Source organism: Pseudophryne corroboree, chromosome 10, assembly GCF_028390025.1.
Source record: "Pseudophryne corroboree isolate aPseCor3 chromosome 10, aPseCor3.hap2, whole genome shotgun sequence".
Taxonomy (NCBI): domain Eukaryota; kingdom Metazoa; phylum Chordata; class Amphibia; order Anura; family Myobatrachidae; genus Pseudophryne; species Pseudophryne corroboree.
In genome coordinates this window covers 130,388,929-130,407,929 of record NC_086453.1, presented here as the reverse complement: position 1 = coordinate 130,407,929, position 19,001 = coordinate 130,388,929, and the positions used below count along the sequence as shown (strand labels likewise).

General features: G+C 45.5%; 1 protein-coding gene across 1 annotated transcript; it reads left to right on the top strand.

Annotated features, from left to right (window-relative positions):
• Window positions 1-2,098: 2,098 nt before the first annotated feature.
• Window positions 2,099-18,025, top strand: KCNJ14 (potassium inwardly rectifying channel subfamily J member 14). Its single transcript, XM_063941644.1, has 2 exons — window positions 2,099-2,869; window positions 17,456-18,025. The coding sequence occupies exons 1-2, from the start codon at window positions 2,099-2,101 to the stop codon at window positions 18,023-18,025; spliced, it is 1,341 nt and encodes a 446-aa protein (XP_063797714.1).
• Window positions 18,026-19,001: the final 976 nt, after the last annotated feature.

Below are 19,001 nucleotides of genomic sequence, written 5' to 3'. Positions count from 1 at the left end.
AACTCCATACCCGCCTCCGACAATTACACAAGGAGCCATATAAGGCCGTCTGCCACACCTTGTGGTGACACTACTTTATGGAAGGCCATCCACAGATTCTGTAGGAGACTGAAGCCCATCATGCCTGATGGTTCACCTGTACTTTCCCTACTATAAGCACCTTGTACCACTGTTACATAGAGCCATAGTTCTCAGGCCGTCCCAACCCACCAAGCTGACACTAACCATACAGGACGGGTTGGTGGGTCAATGTCCAACACGACAAAAAGGGAGAACAATATCATCCTCCCGCCTACATCAGCCTAACCACACCCCTCACCCCATCCAAATACAACATCATAGGGTGAACTATTACCATGGAGCTGTAACTCCTCCCTTTATTTGCTCACTCTCTCATTCAGTCAGTCATCATACTCCCAATTTTATGACACTATAGACATGAAATGTCCTCCATTCTCTATACCCTGCAGCTATGACATGTACATATTTCCGCACAGCTGCTGCGTACACATTCACAGCTGTGCAGGCATTTGTATCCATTTCTGAATCATCCTACTGTCTCTTCTATACCTACCCCATGTTTTATGTATGTTCCCCTTTATTTCACTGTCCGTGCCCTTGTCTATCTTCATTTTTATCAACAAAACAGCTGTCTGTTCCCCAGCTGCTTATTATTATTATTATTATTATTATTATTATTTTGATCCATGTCTTTTGTTGTCTTTGTGTATCTTTTCCACTCTTCCTGACCTGTTTCTCTCAATTGCTTCTTGCCTCATTCTGTGATTGTGGGTGCCATGTGTGTGCGGCAGTAAGTAATGGGCAATGCTTACTCTGCACAACTTATCACCAACTCTGATGCCCACTAGGTGTCCACAGGCTAAAATCCCAGAATTACATTGGACTAAAAATGGACCTGGGTAAAGCTCATGCAATAAAGAGCCTTCACTCTCGATCCTGGTCCTCTCAATCCTGGCAGATACACCTTACTATGACCTGCTGTCTGCATTCTGTATAAGGCCCTATCATATCTTTATATGTTTCTAGCTTAACTATGTCGCCTTATTAGATGAAACATTTTTGATTTCAGATCACCAGTAGTCACGTATCTATAATGGGTGCAGAGTGTGCATTACACATGGGCCCCTGGGTCCATACCACACAGCCTGCACCCATACAGTAAACTTAACATGTGCAGTGGCTGCGACTGCCTCTGAAGGAACCTCCAGGAAAATTGCTCTGGTGCCGATTCCTGTAGAGGGGATGCGGTCAAGATGCCGCCGGCATCCCGACTGCCGACGCCGGAATCCCGACTGCCACAATCCCGACATATTCTCCCTCCGCTCACCACCCCTGTCGGGATTATGTGGTCGGGATTCCGGCGTCGGTATTTCGACCGCCGGGATTCCGGCCGGCGGCATTTAGTACTGATCCCCTCTAGAGGTAGGAGCATTTGAGGTAGACTCTGGCACAGTGCTAGAGTCTTCCATGCACATATGCTTGCACAAGGTGGGGACCTGCTCAGACACTGGGCCCCCACCCTCATAAGATACCAATGTAGAGCACCTATTGGATTCATTTTTCAAAATCTGTAACCAGCTTTATCAGGCTGAATGAATCCAATAAGTGCTCTACAGGGGTATCTTATGAGGGTGGAGGCCCAGTGTCTGATCAGGTGTCTACCTTGTGCAAGCACAAGGTCTGTGCATTGGAATGCTAAATGCTGCACAAAATGTAGCCAACTTCTGCTTGTCTCGGTTCATGAACACTTGAAGTGGCATTGGGCTGGTCACCACATAGTCAGTACGGGCGTCTTAATGTAACAGCAGAGAGTAGGGATGCTTCTGTAAAAATAGTGCATGCTTGTGATGCCAAATGTATATATAAATGAAATTAATTTCATACATAACTTGCTTTAACTAGAACATATCCTGTGAACATACATGTGACACCTCTTCAAACTCCAGCTCAGTGTTTACTAATATGCCTCTCTTTTGTTCTAGGATTAATTAAAAGCTCTGCATCATGAACTTTTTGTGCCTTTGAAACTTCCAGGAAACTGACTTTTTCGTCAAGCCTGCTATCTCCCAAACTCAGGATGGGTAGCACCACCATCCTCCCCCGCAATGCCCTAGCCTTGGGGGTGGCGCGTGCCATACGTCGCTTTAGTGCAGATATTCCTAACCCACTCCATGAGGAAGAGGAATCAGAACTGACACGGGGCATGAGACCGACCGCCTACCGGAATGGGAAGATACACACTAGGCCTACCCGCCAGCGCAGCCGCTTTGTCCAGAAAGATGGCCATTGCAATGTAGAATTTGTCAATCTCAGTGAAAAGAGCCAACGTTACCTGACTGACCTCTTCACCACATGTGTGGACATACGCTGGAGGTGGATGTTCCTCATATTCTCCTTTACATTTGTGGTCTCCTGGCTTATTTTTGGTTTCACTTTTTGGCTTATTGCTTCATTGCATGGGGACTTAGCTCCACCTCCTGAACCTGGATCAGAGGAGGCCCCTCCCTCTCCATGCTTTTTGCAAGTCACTAGCTTTATGGCTGCCTTCCTGTTTTCTTTAGAAACTCAAACTTCCATTGGCTATGGATTTCGGAGTGTGACAGAGGAATGCCCATTGGCAATATTGACAGTGGTGCTGCAGTGCATTGTGGGCTGCATAATCGATGCCTTCATTATTGGAGCCATCATGGCAAAAATTGCCAAACCTAAAAAAAGGAATGAAACTCTTGTGTTTACAGAACACGCAGTTATTGCGCTAAGAGATGGCAAACTGTGTCTCATGTGGAGGGTGGCAAACCTTCGGAAAAGCCATTTAGTGGAGGCACATGTACGGGCACAGCTCCTGCAGGTAAGCATTATTAACAGTAAGTTTCATTTTTCTCTATTCAGTGCTTAAAAATAATAAAAAGTGTCCGAAAAGCAGGCTAAATGGACAATGTGAGTATTTTGCATAGGGAAATTACCCACAAGCACAATGGAATCACTTACCCTGTCTACACCTGCTGCAGCAGCTAATTAATGGGGCTGTGGTTTCATGGAACAGCGGCTCGTCTTCGCAGGATGGGGGGTGGCTATGCGTGCCAACCTCCATTTCTGTCACTCTGGTGATCCGGGAGATGCGGGCTACCCCCGGAGATTGACCTGTCTGCAGTACCAGCTTCTTCACAGTGACAGGAGTCGGGTTCTGCACGTAATGTTACAGTGCAGCACCCGGCTCCTGTCACTGAGCAGGAGTCGTCACTTTGGTATCACCCCTCGGCGGGTGACACCCGTGTGTAGGCCACATCCCCAAACCCCCCTTGTGATGCCACTGCCCAAACATTTAGAGCAACAACAGAATAAATGCATCAGAATCATTGCTCGCGAGTTAGTTGTGCTTGATCTTTGCATAAATGATCTAGCCATGTAAAGAGATCTATTTAGGTGGTAATACAGTATATAAGCATACCATAGTACTGAGCACAATCTCTCAATTACTGTAGCTCAATTGCCCATAGCATCATTGTAAGTCTTTTCCATGCACCAATAACCAATGAAATTACCCGTGTGCCAGTTGTGCACTGAGTTTTCTTTGTGGTGTGTACGATCATTGTTGGCATGGCTGCAAATGCAAGTAAAGTAAAATACCTGCATATTGGGGGTCATTCCGACCCGCTTGCACGCAGCGGTTCTTAGCTGCGGTGCGAATGGGTTGGAACTGCGGCTGCGTGGCAGTCTCTGGGCAACAGCGCCAGGACCGAAGAAAGTGATCGCAGACCCGATTGCAAGAAGATTGACAGCGGGAAGGAGGATCGGGGCGTCTACTCACCGTTTTCTGGGCGTGGTAAGGCCAACACAGGCGTGTCCAGGCGTTTGGATGTCGGATGTCTGACGTCACAGCCGGGACCTTCATCGCTGGATCCGTCGCACTGGGTAAGTAGGTGCAGGGCTGGTCTTGTTCTGCACAAAACTTTTTTAGCATAGCAGGGCTGCACAAGCAAACGCAGCCCTGCTATGCTAAAATATACTCCCCCATAGGTGGCGTCTACTTGATCGCATGAACAGTAAAAAGTTGCTAAGTGCGATCAACTCGGAATGACCACCTTTGAACATATGGATCTTCCTCAATTATTTAACATTTTCACAATTTCTGTCTATAAACTGCTCATTACACACTAATGAATGTATTAGACAATTCATAATAGTAGAGGGAAATCTAGACTGTCTTTATATCAAGTAACAGCTAGGCTGTCATTATTTCAAGTGTTACATTTACACTTTTTTTTATATTTACGTTGCATTGGTTTTAATTCACAATACTGTTGTCATGGAATGAGAAAGTCTGTGATCCGTATCGGGACCCTTGAGCTCTGCTGACGTAGGTGTATGAGTGATGTGAGGAGGATGTAATATGGGCATGCTCACGGAGTGATAGTGAATGAGGCTATCTGGGCTATGCCGGATGATGACTCCAGACACTAGACAACCACTAGGATACCGGACTGGAATCCCAACACCTTTATCTGAACCTGAGTAGGTGAAGGACAGAGCGGCATAGTACTGAACCTGGACTCCTTCTCCTAGAACACAGCACCAGTAAGAGAGATAGGAGTTGCAGGGCAGAGGCTTAGCTACCCTGGGATCTATCCCTACAGCTCTAGCAGGGAACACAGAATGGAGGTAGAGACTCACAGCTGGACAAGGAGAAACAACCCCCAGGACATCAGTAGCGCAGCCGATAGAGCCTGACAACTGAAAACCCTCCAACCCTGGAATCAGGTAGGATAAGCAGGAACAGCCCTTAGTGGAATCCATGGTGGAGGAATCACCCTACACACTGGCATTCGGAAAAAAATAAAGACAGCACAGCACAACTTAAAACCATCACATGACACATAGATAGTAGATAATGAGTAGATGATACGCTGAGGCAGCAAAGATGGTGGCACAGTATGCATTTAGCTAACGATTAATTTGATTTATTAATTGGATAATATCAGTAATACAATTATGTCTCTTGGGAATAGAACGTGGGTTCCAGTGTATATTGCACTGGTACCTTAGCCCACTAGGCTATTTAAACATACTGAGGAAGTATGGCTTTGGAATATAATTTTAAAATGAAATTGATTGTGACAAACTAATAATATAAATACATGAGTACTATTTGAGGCTCGAACCCAGGTGCCTATTGCATTAGTGTCTTAGTCCACTAGGCTATTTAGCCTACTGATAAATTCTACCTGTGGAAGTTAATGTTGAAGCTTAATGCATTTATTGGAATGAAGAACCATAGGCTGATTAAATTGTCAGTAAAGCTACATGTGTTACCTTAATTATGTATATAGATAAGATTCACCCGTCACTTTTCCTAATGGTGCCATATATGATTTAAATAAATAATAAGATAATTGTTATAAGTAATACTTTTAGTAAACTATTAATCTATGACTCCACATTACTCACTTCCTTATTACCCAAGCCACAGGTGTACTAATTATCTTGATAACAATGTGAGACTCCTGATTGTTTATTGATACCTTTATAAGTGACCACTTGGACTATTCACTATGACCATCCCTTCTGAAGAAACTGCCAGATTGTGACTGCAGAGAAACGCGTTAAGGGCAAAGATTGACGTCATTCTCCTCCACCCGCTGCGCTCCCCTGTGTAAACTGCTGGGCGCAAATACGGACATAGCAGCATACAAGCCGCGGCCTCCCTTCCGCTCCTGACCTTAAAGATCCAGCCAGCACTCACCTTAAAACATTTTCGGCTAGACAAGCCCCATGGTAAAGGAAAGAGTGCATACTCTGGAAGGCAGCTAAACTGGTGAGAACAAGCATATCTAAGCGGGAAGTGGTAGCATACCGCAGGCGGACGAACTGCATCACGTTCATATACCTTGAATTGTCTGTTTAATTAAGGATCCTTAACAAATAGCCAGGTGGCTTAAAAGAAACTGGAGCTTGTTTAATTTCCAACAGCGGGGAAAGAGGAACAGACGTTTTTTATACACCTATAAGCTGTTTGTTACTGTTATATTGTTTTCATGCTTGTGTCCCGGTTGAACTATTTTTAATATTTGTTCAATAAATTGTATGAGCGCTCTCTTTGAGTAACATTATTGCTCATTGCCAATATTTATCTGTTACATTATCATGCATGCACTAGCAGTACTTATATATTTATCAAGGGGCTAAACCCATGCACACTTTAATTGTTAGGCAAACCAATGTAGTGGCTGTCCACACCCTCTCTGGAGACTGGTCACGCCCCCAAACATGGGCCCCTACCACTGCATTACCCGGTGGGCCCTTCATGCCCCAGTTCGACACTGACAGTATGTGTAGAAGCAATGGCTGGATAAACAGACACAAAGGGGGTAATTCCAAGTTGATTGCAGCAGGATTTTTGTTAGCAATCGGGCAAAACCATGTGCACTGCAGGGGAGGCAGATATAACATGTGCAGAGAGAGTTAGATTTGGGTGTTGTGTGTTCAATCTGCAATCTAATTTGCAGTGTAAAAATAAAGCAGACAGTATTTACCCTGCACAGAAACAAAATAACCCACCCAAATCTAACTCTTTCTGCACATGTTATATCTGCCTCCCCTGCAGTGCACATGGTTTTGCCCAATTGCTAAAAAAAATCCTGCTGCGATCAACTTGGAATTACCCCCAAAGGGTAGTGCTGACTTTGATATCACATGACTTGTGTATAGAAATGACTCTGAAGCACTAGAATGCAGTAAGCTTGATAACCAGATATGCTGGCAATGCTAGCAGGTGCAGGATATGTAAACATACTGAAGACCCTTGCTGAAGCAGGATATGCAGATATACAGTACTGGGAATGTTGGCAGATGCAGGATATGCAGATATACACGAAGATGATTGCAGGTACTGGATATGCAGATATAAAGAAGACACTTGCTGAAGCAGGATATGCAGATATACTGGAGATGTTAGCAGATACAGGATATCCAGATATATTGGAGATGTAGGATATTCATGAACCAGACTCTAGAGATAGCCCTTGACGAAGTGGCTCCAGCTACCCATCACACTCCACATACAGTAGGCCTAGATGTCAACCGTGGCACTCTAAAGTAACAAGACACTTACAAAAACTGTCACGTAAAGTTGAATGCCAGTGGCGTAAATCTCGTATTCCAAGTGACTTCCTCACATGTAAGACTGTCTACCACTCTTATCGTAATGCCCCAGACATTGCCAAACAAACATATTTCCAAATTCTCATCTCTGCTCAAGCCTCTAACCCAGTGGTTTCCAAACTTTTTTGAATCAAGGCACTCTAGAATATCAGAATTTTTTTCACGGCACCCCTAGGCCAAAAATTTCTTATTGAGAAATTTAGAAAGAAATATTACATTAAGTAGATCGTGTTTATATGTCATGCTTAGGGTCAGTTGTGTGGTGAGGGACAGGATTTGCTTCTGTTTGGCCACATATTTTATGACTGGCAGCCACCAGCACTGGTTTTACCTATTATATTGACCATGAATAATTTGAATTGGTCCTGGACCACCAACCCAGGGCACCCCTGCAAGTGTCCCGAGGCACCCCAGGGAGCCAGGGCACACAGTTTGGGAACCTCTGCTCTAACCCCAAACAACTTTTTAATACATTTAAATCACTTCTCGACTCTCCTTCACCTAACTCGCCAGCCACTATCAAGGCGCAAGATCTTGCTTCCTACTTCAAGGACAAGATTGATAATATCCAAGATGAAATGGTATGCTCTTCTTCAACCAGTGACCTACTCAATTCCCTACCTGAACCCTCTGGAACTTACTCTTCATTTGATCCCACAAATGAAGATGAAGTATCAACACTCTTCTCATCCTGCTACTCTACTACCTCTCCTCTTGATCCTATGCCCTCACAAATAAGTAAAGTTCTGTCTCCAGTGCTCATCCCAACCTTAACTAACATCTGTAATCCCTCTCTTTCTACTGGTATCTTTCCTTCACTGTTCAAGCATGCAGTGATTACTCCCATTCTGAAAAAACTAAATTCTCACCCTAACTCTCTCTCAAACTACCGTGCCATCTCTCAGTTCCCATGTCTCTCCAAGCTGCTTGAGAAACTTGCCTACACTCGCCTCACACACTTTCTTAACTCATACAACTAATTTGACCCACATCAATCAGGCTTTCGCTCCCAACACTCCACAGAGACAGCACTGACTAAAGCAGTGAATGATCTGGTCACTACGAAGTATAAAGGTCATTACTCACTACTTATTCTTCTATATCTCTCTGCTGCTTTTGACACTGTTGTCCACTCTCCTCCCATACAAACACTGCCCTCTCTTGGTTCCTATCCTACCTATCTAATCGTTCTTTCAGTGTCCATTTCTCTGAATCCACCTCCTCTTTGGTAACTCTTTCAGTTGGAGTACCGCAGGGCTCAGTCTTAGGTCCTCTGCTTTTCTCAATCTATACCTCATCTCTTGGGAAACTAATCAGCTCTTTAAGATTTCAGTATCATTTGTACGCAGATGATACTCAAATCTACCTATCCTCCACTGATTTGTCTCTATCTGTATTGGGCCGGGTCACTGAATGCCTATCTGCTGTTTCATCTTGGATGTCATCTCGCCACCTCAAACTTAATATTTCTAAAACAGAGGTAATTATATTTCCACCGGCCAATTGCAGTTACCAACCTGATATTTCTATCACTGTTGAGAACTCTACAATCAGCCCTACACCACAAGCTCACTGCCTAGGTGTCATACTTGATTCAGAACTGTCCTTTGCTCCCCATGTTCAATTTATCTCAAAATCATGTTACATGCATCTAAATAACATATCCAAAATACAATCATACCTTACACAAGACCCTGCTAATATGCTAATCCATGCTCTCATTATCTCCCGCATTGATAATTGCAATAGTCTTCTTACTGGTCTTACTAAGAAGAGACTCTCACCATTACAATCCATTCTGAATGCAGCTGCGAGGCTAATAGTCCTCGCTAGACGTTCATCGTCTGCAGACCCACTATGTCAGTCCCTCCATTGGCTACCTGTATTCTACCGTATTCAATATAAAATACTGTTACTTACACACAAGGCTATTAACGCTACTACACCAACATACATCTCTTCGCTTATCTCAAAATATCTCCCAACCCGGCCCCTTTGCTTTTCACAAGATCTACGTCTCTCATCCACAGTCATTACTTGCTCCCATGCACGATTGCAGGACTATGTTCGGGCTGTACCCACTCTGTGGAATGCCCTACCACATACATTAACACTCTCCTCTACTCTTCAAACCTTCAAGCCTTCCCTGAAAACTCACCTATTTAGACAAGCTTATCAAATTCCAGAACTGCTCACATTACCTTCATAGCTTTCCTATCCAATTATATCCCCACAGTACAATCCACACATATCCCCCACATATTCAATTCTTCACTCTCCCTTCCTCCTGACCCTGGTTCAACACTGCTGTGATGTGATATCGTGCAGCCCACCAAGAACATTTGCAATCTGGTGGACAACTATGCAATAGATAGCCCCTATCCTTGTGTATCAATGCCTATTTCCCCACAGATTGTAAGCTTGCGAGCAGGGCCCTCCTACCCAGAGGCGGAACTCTGGGAGGCAGCGGAGTTGGCTGCCGCCGGGCTCCTGACCTAAAGGAGGCACCTCGCCTCCGTTGTCTCCAGTTCCGTGATGGCAAGCTGGCAGCAATGAGTCAAACTGACTCATTCCTGTAAGTCCGCCGGCTGCAGGCTGTGACGCTGTCCCTCCAGCGCTCACCTCCAGGAAGGCACAGCACTTGTGCGCTACTGCAGTGGCTGTGAAAGTTGAGAGAGGAGCTTCTGCTGCTGCCGCTGCTGTGCGCGTGGGGGTGGAGATGGTGAACGTACGAGGCACTGTTATGATAAGGACGGCCGATACAGCTACACCGCTCTCCTCGGACTCCCTATTGTGGCTGGCGCTCTGCGGGGATTGCAGAGCATTCTTTCAATAGTGCAGAGGAGGAGGAGGAGTAGAAGGGGCACCTGGAGAAGATTAGGAACAAGGTGTCTGTGTTCTGCACGTGCCTATATAAGAGGTATGCTCCCTCTCTCCCTCTGTGAGTGCACTGCCATATTCTAGTAAATATATTGTGACCTCCGTTGCCTCTGTCTCCCCCCCCCCCCCTTGCTAAGATGGTGTCCATGGGCTTCTCTCGCATTTATCCACTGAGAGGGATTCAATTGGATCCCTCCCAGCGGCATGCATCAGCCCACACATGCGCAGATAGGACTCCAGGAAATCTTATCATAGCAAAGAACAGCTCTTACCTCAAGAGCTGTCCTTTGGAATTTTCTTCAAGCATACGCCATTATGCTTGTGAATAATGGTGGGCTATATATATTCGGCAAGACAAATATTGTTGCCCCTCCACACATATATATATATATATGTATATATATATATATATATAGAGAGAGAGAGAGAGAGAGAGAGAACACTAGAATGCCCGGCTCTCTCAGTATAAACAATAAGTACGGGTGCCCTCCGCAGCAATAGATACATAAAAGGAGGAAATAAGGCAGCGGAGTGCCGCTGCCTTATTTCCTCCTTTTATATATATATATATATACTGTGTATATATATATATATATATATATATATATATATAAAAAATTTAATTTAACTTTTTTTCTATAGATAGGGGTGGGGGCACCGGTATTTATCTTGCCGCCGGGCATCTGGGACAAACTTATGCCACTGCTCCTACCTCTATGACTGTTTGTTTTTACCCAGTTTTGTCTTCTAATTGTGCCCAGTTGTAAAGTACAACGGAATTTGCTGCGCTATATAAGACACTGTTAATAAATAAATAAATAAATAAATAAGATTTTAAACCTACCGGTAAATCTATTTTTCCTAGTCCGTAGAGGATGCTGGGGACTCCGTAAGGTCCATGGGGTATAGACAGGCTCCGCAGGAGCTAGGGCACATAAAAAGAACTTTGACTATGGGTGTGCACTGGCTCCTCCCTCTATGCCCCTCCTCCAGACCTCAGTTAGAGACTGTGCCCAGAGGAGATGGACAATACAAGGCAGGATTTAGCAATCCAAGGGCAAGATTCATACCAGCCCACACCAATCATACCATGTAACCTGGAACATACATAACCAGTTAACAGTATGAACAAAAACAACAGTAACGGTCCAAGACCGATGTCAACTGTAACATAACCCTTATGTAAGCAACAACTATATACAAGTCTTGCAGAGTTTCCGCACTGGGACGGGCGCCCAGCATCCTCTACGGACTAGGAGAAATAGATTTACCGGTAGGTTTAAAATCTTATTTTCTCTTACGTCCTAGAGGATGCTGGGGACTCCGTAAGGACCATGGGGTTTATACCAAAGCATCCAATCGGGCGGGAGAGTGCGGACGACTCTGCAGCACCGACTGAGCAAACGCTAGGTCCTCATCAGCCAGGGTATCAAACTTGTAGAATTTAGCAAAAGTGTTTGACCCCGACCACGTCGCCGCTCGGCAAAGTTGTAAAGCCGAGACGCCTCGGGCAGCCGCCCAAGAAGAGCCCACCTTCCTAGTGGAATGGGCCTTAACCAAATTTGGTACCGGCAATCCAGCCGTAGAGTGAGCCTGCTGAATCGTATTACAGATCCAGTGAGCAATAGTCTGCTTTGAAGCAGGAGCGCCAATCTTATTGGCCACATACAGGACAAACAGAGCCTCTGTTTTCCTAATTCTAGCAGTCCTGGCTACATAAATTTTTAAGGCCCTGACTACGTCCAGGGATCTGGAATCCTCCAGGTCACCGGTAGCCACAGGCACCACTATAGGTTGATTCATATGGAACGACGAAACCACTTTAGGCAAAAATTGCGGACGTGTCCTCAATTCAGCTCGATCCACATGAAAAATCAAGTAGGGGCTCTTGTGTGATAGAGCCGCCAATTCTGACACTCGCCTTGCTGATGCTAAGGCCAACAACATTACCACCTTCCAGGTAAGAAATTTCAACTCAACCTTGTTAAGCGGTTCAAACCAGTGTGATTTTAGGAACTGCAACACCACGTTCAGGTCCCATGGTGCCACTGGAGGCACAAAAGGGGGCTGGATGTGCAGCACTCCCTTTACAAACGTCTGGACTTCTGGAAGAGAAGCCAATTCCTTCTGAAAGAAAATCGAGAGGGCCGAAATCTGTACCTTAACCGAGCCTAATTTCAGGCCCATATCCACTCTTGTCTGTAGGAAGTGGAGAAGACGACCCAAATGAAAATCTTCCGTAGGTGCATTCTTGGTCTCACACCAAGACACATACTTTCGCCAGATACGGTGATAATGTTTTATCGTCACCTCCTTCCTAGCCTTTATTAAAGTAGGGATGACCTCTTCCGGAATCCCCTTTTTTGCTAGGATTCGGCGTTCAACCGCCATGCCGTCAAACGTAACCACGGTAAGTCTTGAAATACACAGGGCCCCTGCTGCAACAGGTCTTCCCTCAGAGGAAGAGGCCAGGGGTCTCCTGTGAGCATCTCTTGTAGTTCCGAGTACCAAGCCCTTCGAGGCCAGTCTGGGACAACGAGTATCGTATGTACTCTTCTTCGTCTTATGATCCTCAACACTTTCGTGATGAGAGGAAGAGGAGGGAACACGTAGACCGATTCGAACACCCACGGTGTTACCAGTGCGTCTACTGCTACTGCCTGAGGGTCCCGAGACCTGGCGCAATACCTCCGAAGTTTTTTGTTGAGGCGTGACGCCATCATGTTTATTTGAGGAGTTCCCCAAAGACGTGTTACGTCTGCAAAGACTTCTTGATGAAGTCTTCACTCTCCTGGATGGAGATCGTGTCTGCTGAGGAAGTCTGCTTCCCAGTTGTCCACTCCCGGAATGAAGACAGCCGACAGAGCGCTTACATGATTTTCCGCCCAGCGAAGGATCCTTGTGGCTTCCGCCATCGCGACTCCGCTTCTTGTCCCGCCTTGGCGGTTCACATGAGCCACTGCTGTGACATTGTCTGATTGAATCAGAACCGGAAAGTTTCGAAGAAAACTCTCCGCTTGTCGAAGGCCGTTGTAAATGGCCCTGAGTTCCAACACATTGATGTGTAGACAGGACTCCTGGTCTGACCAAAGACCCTGAAAAGTCTTTCCCTGTGTGACCGCTCCCCATCCTCAGAGGCTCGCGTCCGTGGTAACCAGGATCCAGTCCTGAATCCCGAACCGGCGACCCTCCAGCAGGTGAGCACCTTGCAACCACCACAGGAGGGACACTCTGGTTCCCAGGGACAGAGTTATTTTCCGATGTAAATGCAGATGGGACCCGGACCACTTGTCCAGAAGGTCCCATTGAAAAGTCCTTGCATGGAACCTTCCGAAGGGAATGGCCTCGTAGGCCGCCACCATTTTCCCCATAACTCGAGTGCATTGGTGAACTGACACCCTTTTCGGTTTTAGCAGGTCTCTGACCATGTTCTGGATGTCTTGGGCTTTCTCTATTGGGAGGAAGACCTTCATTTGTTCCGTATCCAGTATCATACCTAGGAACGGTAGTCGAGTTGTCGGAATCAACTGTGACTTCGGTAGATTTAGAATCCAACCGTGTTGCTGGAGCCCTCTCAGAGAGAGCGCCACACTGCTCAGCAATTCCTCTCTTGATCTCGCTTTTATCAGGAGATCGTCCAAGTATGGGATAATTGTGACTCCATGCTTGCGCAGGACCACCATCATTTCCGCCATTATCTTGGTGAAAATCCTCGGGGCCGTGGAAAGTCCAAACGGCAACGTCTGAAATTGGTAATGACAATCCTGTACAGCGAATCTCAGGTAATCCTGATGGGGGGCATATATGGGACATGAAGGTACGCATCCTTTATGTCCAGAGACACCATAAACTCCCCCTTCTCCATGTTGGCTATTATTGCTCTGAGAGATTCCATTTTGAATTTGAATCTTTTTATGTACAGGTTTAGGGATTTCAGATTCAAAATCGGTCTGACCGTACCGTCAGGTTTCGGGACCACAAATAGGGTTGAATAGTAACCTCTTCCCTGCTGGTGCAGGGGAACCTTGATTATCACTTGCTGTATACACAGCGTTTGAATTGCAGCTAACACTACATCCCTTTCCGATGTGGAAGCTGGTAGGGCCGATTTGAAAAATCGGCGCGGGGGCACCTCCTCGAATTCCAATTTGTAAACCTCGGGAAACTATTTCCAACACCCAGGGATTCAGGTCCGAACTGACCCAGGCCTGACTGAAAGGTCGAAGACGTGCCCCCACCGGTGCGGACTCCCTCATGGGAGTCCCAGCGTCATGCTGTGGGTTTTGGAGCAGCCGGGGAGGACTTTTGTTCTTGGGCACCTGACGAAGCAGGTGCTCTCTTGCCTCTGCCCTTACCTCTGGCGAGGAAAGAGGATCCCCGACCTCTTTTGGACTTGTGCGACCGAAAGGACTGCATCTGATAGGGTATTGCTTTCTTTTGCTGTTGGGGAATATATGGTATAAAATTTGATTTACCTGCTGTAGCTGTGGAAACCAGGTCCGTCAGCCCATCCCCAAACAATACATCACCCTTATAGGGTAGTACTTCCATATGTTTTTTGGAATCCGCATCACCCGTCCATTGGCGAGTCCATAAGGATCTTCTCGCTGAGATAGACATGGCATTGGCCCTAGACGCTAGCAATCCAATGTCCCTTTGAGCATCCCTCATAAATAAGACTGCGTCTTTTATATGGGCTAGAGTTAGGAATATAGTATCCTTATCCATAGTATCAAATTGATCTGTCAGCTCATCTGTCCAAGCTGCAATTGCGCTACACACCCATGCCGACGCAATCGTCGGTCTTAACACAGCACCCGTATGAGAATAAATACCCTTTAAGGTAGTTTCTTGCCTGCGATCTGCAGGGTCCTTAAGGGCCGCTGTGTCAGGAGACGGTAGCGCCACTTTCTTGGACAAGCGCGTCAGGGCCTTGTCCACAGTGGGGGGTGATTCCCAAATCTCCCTGTCCTGCTTAGGGAAAGGGTATGCCATAAAAATTCTTTGGGGATCTGCGGTCTCTTAGCCGGAGTCTCCCAAACTTTTTCAAAGAACTCATTTAATTCCTGAGATGTGGGAAAATTAATAATCTGTTTCTTTTCCTTAAACATGTGTACCCTTGTGTCGGGGACCGAGGGTTCATCCACAATATGCAACACATCCCTTATTGCCACAATCATACACTGAATGGTTTTAGTCACCCTAGGGTGCAATTTTACTTCGTCATAGTCGACACTGGAATGAGAATCCGTGTCGGTAGTAGTGTCTTGTGTTAAGGGACGCTTTTGAGACCCCGACGGGCCCTGTGAGTCGGTCCAATCTGAGGATTGACCGCCTGATGTCCCCCCTAAACCAGCCTTATCAAGCCTTTTATGTAAAGATGGCACTCTTGCATGCAACGTATGCCACATGTCCATCCAATCTGGAGTCGGCACAACCGACGGGGACACACCACTCATTTGCTCCACCTCCTCCTTGGAGAAGCCTTCCGCCTCAGACATGTCGACACACACGTACCGACACCCCACACACACAGGGAGTTACCTATAAGGGGAAAAAACCCCAACCAGGCCCTTAGGAGAGACAGAGAGAGAGAGAGAGTATGCCAGCGCACACCCAGCGCTTAAAAACACTGGAATATATGACCAGATAGCGCTGTTATATGTATATAATTGTAATCTCCACTCACTGCGTCGCCAAAGTGCCCCCCTCCTCTTTTTTCCAGCCTGTGACGCTCAGCAGGGGAGAGAACAGGGAGCCAGCGTTTCCTCATGCAGTCTCTGAGGAGAAAATGGCGCTGGTTAGTGCTGAGGATCAAGCCCCGCCCACCCGACAGCGGGCTTCGGTCCCATCAACTTTCTATAGAAAAATGGCGGGGGTTACCGGATTTACTGTGCCACAGCCTAATCCATGCTTATCAATGCCAAATATGAGGAATATTGCTGCCCAGGGCGCCCCCCCCTGCGCCCTGCACCCTTCAGTGCCTGCTTGTGTGTGTGTGTGACTGGGAGCAATGGCGCGCAGCTTACCGCTGCGCGCTTACCTCATGAAGATCTGATGTCTTCTACCGCCTGATGTCTTCTTTGCCTTCTCATACTCACCCGGCTTCTATCTTCGGCATCTGTGAGGAGGACGGCGGCGCGGCTCCGGGACGAACCCCAGGTGAGACCTGTGTTTTGACTCCCTCTGGAGCTAATGGTGTCCAGTAGCCTTAGAAGCAGTGCCCAACTTAACAAGCCAGCTCTGCTTCTCTCTCCTCGGTCCCACGATGCAGGGAGCCTGTTGCCAACAGGACTCCCTGAAAATAAAAAACCTAACAAAATTATTTTTCCACAGAAAACTCTGGAGAGCTCTCTGCAGTGCACCCATTCTCCTTTGGGCACAAGATCTAACTGAGGTCTGGAGGAGGGGCATAGAGGGAGGAGCCAGTGCACACCCATAGTCAAAGTTCTTTTTAGGTGCCCTATCTCCTGCGGAGCCCGTCTATACCCCATGGTCCTTACGGAGTCCCCAGCATCCTCTAGGACTTAAGAGAAAAATAAATATGCAGATATACTGGAGATGATTACAGGTGCAGGAAATCAGGATAACTGGAGATAGCTCTTATACAGGACACGCAGATTAGCTGGATACAGCTCTTGAAACAGGGTATATGGAAATACTAGAGGCAGCACTGAACAGGACACATGGATAACCTGGAGGCAGAACACAATGTCACTGGGAAGGGACACCGATATAGCACTGGCAGCATTCAGGTAACAGAGACCTGTGATCAGGAACTATCCCAGAGGGAAGGCATTGGTCTGACATAATTTGCTTGGAGTCTCAGGTTTAAATAGGAAGTGGTAGAAGTCCAGTGGCAAATTAAGTCAGATAAATGTTGCAGTATTGAGGTTGGTTGAATTAATCACATGACAAAGTCCAAGATGGCAACAGCCAGCATGCTTGGTGTTTAGTAAACAAACATGTCAGAGACCATAGTCTATAGCAGGAGGTTCAGGATTAAATAGCAGGTCAGAATAACAGGGTTACTGCAATGAACATAGGGCCTTATTCAGGTTCATTAGCAAACCAAAAAAGCAAACAACGGGGGAAAACTATGTTGCACTGCAGGTGGGGAGATGTACCATGTGCAGAGACATTGGTGCATACACTACAGAAAAATCAAAGGACACTTATGTTACTGCCCTGTGCTAATTACTCCCACTCAGCCACTATGTACAGTTCTTTAAAAGTCACTTACAGGAAAATACAAAAAAAATAAAAAAATGTGTACAGTATATAGAAAATGCATTTTGTATTAAATATGACACCTACTATAAGCATTATCATCTGTTCAGTAGTCTGCTTGCATCTGCTATGGTTCTGATGCTTTTCCTTTCTATGTTTCAACCAGCCTAGAGTCACCCCTGAAGGAGAATACCTTCCACTGGACCATAGAGATATCAATGTTGGGTTTGATAGTGGCACAGACAGAATTTTCCTTGTGTCTCCAGTAACCATTGTTCACGAGATTGATGAAGAGAGCCCATTGTATGAGGTTGGTAAGGCAGAACTGGAAGCAGCTAACTTTGAGTTAGTCGTCATCCTTGAAGGCATGGTAGAAGCCACGGCAATGACCACACAATGCCGTAGTTCTTATCTCCCATCTGAGATCCTGTGGGGTAACAGATTTGAACCAGTTCTCTTTGAGAAGCGTAACCACTACGAGGTGGACTACCTACACTTCCACCGTACTTATGATGTCCCAAATACACCCACATGCAGCGCCAAAGAACTTTCTGAAAGGAAATATTCAATGGTAGCTCGTAGTTCATTTTGTTATGAGAATGAGGTGGCCCTAAACTGCATCTGTGATGAAGAGCCACCTGCACTTGTGGACACCACATTATTGAATCAAGACGTTTCACTTGAGTTAAGCATGCTTAGGGTTGTGGATCCATTAGAGGAAATATTACTAACATGATTTGCTGAGTTCTTCTAATTTGGCCTTTGTTTTAGGTGGGTATTCCTGGGGGTCAAAACTGGAGACATCTACTCATAGAATGATGCACGTATCCAGGCAGAAGGAGACCACTAAATTCCGCTGCATCTTTTTACAAGAAAAAAATAGATATTTTTGTACTGGGAAAGGTCATATTTGCTTACTGGAGCTAAATATCTGACTGGTCTGGGCAAAGCCTCTGGTGCTGCTCCTCTATCGCCAAGCTTTGTGAATATTGTCTGAACAATCAAGTCATTTGCTTTATGATACTAGATTGGTTTATTTAGTTTCCTTTTCAGCAAATGCAGCGTATGCACTTTGGTGATCCTGTGTAGCCAAGAGTTTACCACTTACATGTAATACAGGTCATAACTTGTGAACAAACAAAGTATCCGCAAACTAAGCTTACTACAATATGTAATCCTCATAACCAAGACAAGTGTGTCTTGTTATAATAAGGAGATCAATTTATTAACTTCTGTGAAGTGTAGAATCACAATTCTCTCTAAATATCATATGAATATTTGCTGAGAAATACAAATAAAACAAACTTTCAAAAGCCAAATATTAACAAATGCAACACTCAAACCGTAAAATGCATGTAAAGTGTACCTAATGCTCACACACAGTGGTGGCAGCAATTTTGTGGTCTGAACCAATATTCAGATTACTAGGAATTAGTTACATCATTGGGACATGAGGCACAAAGTACCCAGTGAATTAATAAGCTGCAAACAAAATGGCTGCCTCCAAAAGTGAAGGCAGTGTGGTACATGTTAACAATATTTTTTGTACACAATCCCCCACAAAAATTTCAGAAAATGGTTTTCCTATCTTAGATTAGATAAACTATGTTTTTTTAAGGAAGTACAAAAAAATTAAAAAAGCATAAAAAAGGGGTATATGTTTATTGAAAATGTAACTAAAGACTGTTAGACATAAAAAGGTTTATTACAAT